Genomic DNA, 7,085 nt, shown 5'->3' on the forward strand with positions numbered 1-7,085 from the left:
TTCCAGATTTACAAGAAGAATACAAAATTATTCCAGATTTACAAGAGGAATACAAAATTATTCCAGATTTACAAGAGGAATACAAAATTATTCCAGATTTACAAGAAGAATACAAAATTATTCCAGATTTACAAGAGGAATACAAACTTATTCCAGATTTACAAGAGGAATACAAAATTATTCCAGATTCTATTTCAGAATAACAATTGTTACTTTTTCCTTTGACACCTTTAGAAATCTAGGAAGTTTTATCAAATTGAAAAAAAAACCGATCCAAAACGGTTATTCTACAAATATTACAACCAATGAGAAAAAATTACTGCAGTTAAAATACCTTTCTACAAATATTACAACCAATGAGAGAACATTACTGCAGTTAAAAAAACATATTTATTCAGTTTAATTTCTCATGTTGTAAGTTAGAACAAAATATACAGTTAGTCCCGTTTATATCTTTGTTATTTTGCGTCGCTACAATAGTACCTTTCTACAAATATTACAACCAATGAGAGAACATTACTGTAGTTAAAATACCTTTCTACACATATTACAACCAATGAGAGAACATTACTGTAGTGATAGTACCTTTCTACACTATTACAACTAATGAGAGAACATTACTGTAGTGATAATACCTTTCTACAAATATTACAACCAATGAGAGAACATTACTGTACTTAAAATACCTTTCTACAAATATTACAACCAATGAGAGAACATTACTGCAGTTAAAATACCTTTCTACACATATTACAACCAATGAGAGAACATTACTGCAGTTAAATACCTTTCTACACAAATTACAACCAATGAGAGAACATGACTGCAGTTAAATACCTTTCTACAAATATTACAACCAATGAGAGAACATTGCTGCAGTTAAGATGATGAAAGTAGAAGAAGAGAAGACCCATCCAGACAAAAGTAGAAACGTAGCACTGAACAAAATGTAATTAAAAATATATGTAACATGAAGGTGTTTTAAAAAATATTAAGGCATAACAAAAACATGTAATACAACAAAACATGTAATTCAACAAAAACATGTAATACAACAAAACATGTAATGCAACAAAACATGTAATACAACAAAACATTTAATACAACAAAAACATTTAATACAACAAAAACATGTAATACAACAAAACATGTAATTCAACAAAACATGTAATACAACAAAACATGTAATACAACAAAACATGTAATACAACAAAACATAAAATACCTTTCTACAAATATTACAACCAATGAGAGAACATTACTGTAGTTAAATACCTTTCTACAAATATTACAACCAATGAGAAAACATTACTGTAGTTAAATACCTTTCTACAATATTACAACCAATGAGAAAACATTACTGCAGTTAAAATACCTTACTACAATATTACAACCAATGAGAGAACATTACTGCAGTTAAATACCTTTCAACAAATATTACAACCAATGAGAGAACATTACTGCAGTTAAAATACCTTTCTACAAATATTACAATCAATGAGAGAACATTACTGCAGTTAAATACCTTTCTACAAATATTGCAACCAATGAGAGAACATTACTGCAGTTAAATTCCTTTCTACAATATTACAACCAATGAGAGAACATTACTGCAGTTAAGATACCTTTCTACAATATTACAACCAATTAAAGAACATTACTGCATTTAAAATACCTTTCTACAAATATTACAACCAATGAGAAAACATTACTGCAGTTAAATACCTTTCTACAAATATTACAACCAATGAGAGAACATTACTGCAGTTAAATACCTTTCTACAAATATTACAACCAAAGAGAACATTGCTGCAGTTAAAATACCTTTCTACAAATATTACAACCAATGAGAGAACATTACTGCAGTTAAGATGATGAAAGTAGAAGAAGAGAAGACCCATCCAGACAAAAGTAGAAACGTAGCACTGAACAAAATGTAATTAAAAATATATGTAACTTGAAGGTGTNCCTCTACTTTTAAAACATTTCCTCTACTTTTAAAACATTTCCTCTACTTTTAAAACATTTCCTCTACTTTTAAAACATTTCCTCTACTTTTAAAACATTTCCTCTACTTTTAAAACATTTCCTCTACTTTTAAAACATTTCCTCTACTTTTAAAACATTTCCTCTACTTTTAAAACATTTCCTCTACTTTTAAAACATTTCCTCTACTTTTAAAACATTTCCTCTACTTTTAAAACATTTCCTCTACTTTTAAAACATTTCCTCTACTTTTAAAACATTTCCTCTACTTTTAAAACATTTCCTCTACTTTTAAAACATTTCCTCTACTTTTAAAACATTTCCTCTACTTTTAAAACATTTCCTCTACTTTTAAAACATTTCCTCTACTTTTAAAACATTTCCTCTACTTTTAAAACATTTCCTCTACTTTTAAAACATTTTTAATCAATGAAATTGAAAACTCATAAATAATAGATTTACTGAACTTGCTGTGCAAAGAATTAAGAAAAATGGGTTTAAACTTTTCTCAAGTTTTGCACTTCTCCTAAACTATAGAGCTTATAGCTGCACGAATGTGGGCTTCGTATCGGACAAGATTCTTTCAAGGTTTTGTACAATCCCATCTGAAGGTGAAGGGTGTCCCAATAAATATTAAAATCCCATCTACGTTCAGGGTGTCCCAATAAACATTAAAATTCCACCTGAAGGTGCAGGGTGTCCCAATAAACATTAAAATCCCATCTACGTTCAGGGTGTCCCAATAAACATTAAAATCCCACCTGAAGGTGCAGGATGTCCCAATAAACATTAAAATTCCATCAGAAGGTGCAGGTTGTCCCAATAAGCATTAAAATCCCATCTACGTTGCAGGGGTCCCAATAAACATTAAAATCCCACCTGAAGGTGCAGGGTGTCCCAATAAACATTAAAATCCCATAAGAAGGTGAAGGGTGTCCCAATAAACATTAAAATTTCATCTGAAGGTGCAGGGTATGCTAATTTAACATTAAAATCCCATCTGAAGTTGCAAGGTGTCCCAATAAACATTAAAATGAAATTAAATCGTTTTCGTTGCAAAAAAAGAAAGTGAAATTTTGCCACAAACTCAAATTTTCTATCTATGCAACCTGATGGTGTAACCTTTGATATTTCAAATTTAGACGTTTTAATCATCTAACATAATTCAAAGTTTGAAATATCAAGGTTCTACGACATCAAAGTGCAAAAAGATAGGGATTCAAAAACGTTTGTAGCAAAATCTTATTTCCTTTGCTCGCAAATATAATGCACTAAGACCATGGCCAAAACAATAAACTTCATATTTCAGTTTTTGGAGGGATTTTTAAAATGTGTTCTACCTGTTTACACCTCCAAAGATAACGGAGTTATTAAGAATTTGGTCCCAGTTCCAAAATGTTTTTTTTTTAAATATCCCCCATTTCTTCGAGGTTACAAAAACGGTAGATCACATATAACAGAATTTAAAGTCGTTCAACATATATTTTCATACAAACGATTCTCCTTAATTTGTTTTCAAACATGAAAGATGAATTGAATGTTGTCCCTAACTTTCCATGATTATTGAGGGGGGGGGNTAATAATAATAATAATAATAATAATAATAATAATAATAATAATAATAATAATAATAATAATAACAATGAAGATAATGCCTCCCAAACTGATATAATTGACCATAATGTAGCTGATGAAAGAATGCTGCATACATCTATTCTCATCCTTTATAAAAATAAACAAAATACAATATTGTGTCAAATTTGTAAATTTATGTCAAACTCTGAAGATATTTTGACAGAAAAATGATGAATTCAGATCCACAACATTGCAAATGTACCCGGTACAGTATACCGTACTTAAACACGCACCTCTGCCCCTTTAGTAAAAGTAAATTCAACCTATATGAAGCTTAAAGTCTAAACGCGTCAACCATTGCTCCAGCTAAATGAAAGGGGGTATAGGCTATAAAACCTGAGAATCTCAGGAGTTGAACGATACCTATACGACATCTAACTGAGAATTTGACATAAAACTTTGTCAAAATTATACCAAAACGTATATATGTAAGATATACGTCTGTATCACGTGACCGGAACTCGCTCCATGTGATACATGTTCCGGACGCATACAAAATATTATCAATTATATCTATTAAAAATGAAAAATTATCAAATTCAAATAATAATAAAAGCAAACTTGAGTTTCTCAGGCTCCTCTGGGATATCGTTGTCTTCAGATTGGTTGCGTATTTGCTGAATATGATCTGTAATCTTATACAAAATCTTACATATATACGTTTTGGTATAATTTTGACACAGTTTTATATCAATTTCTCGAGACAGGAACATCAGAAAGAACTCTGATATGTCTCAATCAACTTCTCAGGTTTCAGCCTAAACCCCCTTTCATTTTTCCTTTACAGTCCCATTAAAATGATTCTAAGTGACCCTTTCTGCAAAGATGACAATGCCCGACTCACAACGTTACCCTTGAAAGCCATGTCTGATCCAAGTATTAACTATTTATAAATGTTTTTAATTTTATTTCTAATTGTGGTTTCTCTTCCAAAAAAGTGCATTTCTACTTCAGGAAAACATGAAGAAATAATAAGAATTAAACACAATTAAGGTAAGGTCACTAACAACACAACGAATTAAATAATACTTCTTAGTTTTTTTTTTAAAGGGGCCGTTCACTTATTTAGGTAATTTGAGGGTAAACTAAATAGTCTATTAGTTATTCATTGGTATTAGCCATACTTTTCAAAGACAACTGTGACCTGAGAAAAAGCCGATTTATCAGATTCAGATTCAGAATTCCAGCGCAAAGGGATGATACCTTTGTATTCACACTAGTTGATTCTTTTTGTCTAAAGTCATGGATTAATAAAAATTTACAAATATTAAATTAAATTGTAGTATCTAATAGTTAATTGTAAATATCTTTCATTTTTTTCAAAATTATTTTTAAAATTGTCTAATTTCAAAATTTAACTTTAAAAAAATCAAAAGTTTTTATATTTTACTCTATAATGGCTGCTGTTTCGCTACTTAGCGATTTCCCTAAAGACCTAATGAAACTCTATAAGTACCGAGTGGTATTTCTCTGGACAGGATTGTAAGACTTCCTTCTCTCAACGCTCTCCATAACAAAAGGATGATAATAAGGTTCCGAACGTTTATTTCTCTGAGTCTTCAATCTAAATAATCTTTTATAAGCCCACAGAAAAAGCATTGAGTGATAAATCATACAAACACAGCAATAAATCAACTCAGGCATTAAAAAACTGTGGCAAGGAACCAATACATTACATTATAAGATATCAACCATAACCGAACATAAATAAGCAAGATTCATATAAATATAAGCATAATTACCGCAGTGATCCTAGAATTTCACACGGTTTAATAATAGACGATCTTTACATGAAACACAAATATATACTAAGGTAGAATCTGCTCGCTTCCACGCAGAAAACTTGCGCATGCGTAGTCGGTCTGGAAACAGCTTCTAAGACTAGTTTTTTACAATACGTTCTGTACAGATCCTCAGGGAGAACTCAGGGATTCACAGGGGCATCACATAGACTTTATGAACGCAGCATGGCTCGCGTAACAGCTGCAGACATATGATTTCATTGAAATATGATAATTTTAGATTTTATTGGGCTGCTTAAAATACGTTTAAATGGTGTATATGCAAAGGTATAAATGATAAATCGGCTTTTCTCCGGTCATAGATATTTTTGAAAAGTAAGGCAAACACCAATGAATAGCTAATATGCTAATTAGTTTATCATGAAATTACACAAATAAGTGAACGGTCCCTTTAAAAATCTTGTATTTTTTTAAAACAATCGATTTAAAAACAATCGATTTAAAACAATCGATTTAAAAACAATCGATTTAAAACAATCGATTTAAAAACAATCGATTTAAATCAAATCTATTCAAAAACAATTGATTTAAAAACAATCGTTTTAAACAATCGAGTTAAAATCAATTTTTTAGAAATTTTTTGTCGTTTATGAAATGATCGGTTCGTTTCTAAGAAAAATGAAATCCTTCATCCTTCATCCTTCATCCCAACTCATTTTATTCAAACTACCTTTTGAATAGTAATGTCAACAATGAAATATTTCTTGTTATATAATTTTATCAGACAAATATAATATTCATTATTTCATTCAAACTTGCCTCGCAACATTTTTCAGTCCTTTCAACTGCAGGTTCACAAGGAAATGAGTTTTTGCAGCAAACTCTGGTTCTCAAATCCCTTTATTTTTGAAACCCGACAAAGTAGAATTTTTATTTTTAAAACTATGAATTCTGTTCAAATAATCTAATTTTTAAATATAAAAAATTACACCATTAGGCTGCAAAGATATAGGAATTATAAAATTTGAGTTTATTCCTTTTTAAATCCTTCCAAAAAGTTATTTCCTTTCAAATCTTTTTGATATATGTAATTCCCTTTAAATTTAAGAGTATATTTTCCATTCAATTTCTACCAATTGTGATTTCCTTTCCAATTCTTCGAAAATTATTCCCATAAAATGTAAATTCTTCCTATTTTATCAGTGCAAATTATTTTCCTTTCAAGTTGTTCCTTTCATATATTCACAATGTTAATATTCCTGTCATTAAACATTTTTATCCTTTCAAAACTTGAATTCCCTTGAATTTCTTGAAATCAAGTTGACACATGTTTAAATAATTCTCTAACTCCAAGCCCCACCCCCTTCTCCATTTCTTGAAATCAAGTTGACACATGTTTAAACACTCCTCTAACTCCAAGCCCCACCCCCTTCTCTAATAGTTTGAAAAGTAAAGAAAATAAATGATATGACATTAAATCTCTACCTGATAATTATGTACTAAAAACCGATCCTTTTACAGGAATGATTAGGTACTCTAGGTACTCTAGGTACTCTAGGTACTACCATGAACCTAGCACATCCTGTACTAAACTAGTACAGACGGTTGTATAGTTCACCATGTATAGGCTCGCACTGATGAGAGTTCGAGGCTCTCTACCATGAGAATACATGGACTTCTCCCTCCTGCAGTAAAACCTCTTCACCCCGTTTACAAAAACGG

At 30.4% G+C, this 7,085-nt stretch overlaps 1 protein-coding gene across 3 annotated transcripts in view; it reads right to left on the minus strand.

Annotated features, from left to right (window-relative positions):
* LOC111713814 (uncharacterized) overlaps positions 1 to 1,924 on the minus strand; it is a 7,705-nt gene extending 5,781 nt beyond the window's left edge. Inside the window, exon 1 of one of the 3 annotated variants that reach the window (XM_023488758.1) lies at positions 1,825 to 1,924. In XM_023488758.1, the coding sequence (XP_023344526.1) occupies positions 1,825 to 1,901 (77 nt within the window). In that variant the 5' untranslated portion in view covers positions 1,902 to 1,924. The other 2 variants (XM_023488759.1, XM_023488757.1) reach the window with 2 other exon arrangements.
* Between the last annotated feature and the right edge of the window lie 5,161 nt (positions 1,925 to 7,085).

The sequence above is a fragment of the Eurytemora carolleeae genome, unplaced genomic scaffold, assembly GCF_000591075.1.
Source record: "Eurytemora carolleeae unplaced genomic scaffold, Eaff_2.0 scaffold1291, whole genome shotgun sequence".
Taxonomy (NCBI): domain Eukaryota; kingdom Metazoa; phylum Arthropoda; class Copepoda; order Calanoida; family Temoridae; genus Eurytemora; species Eurytemora carolleeae.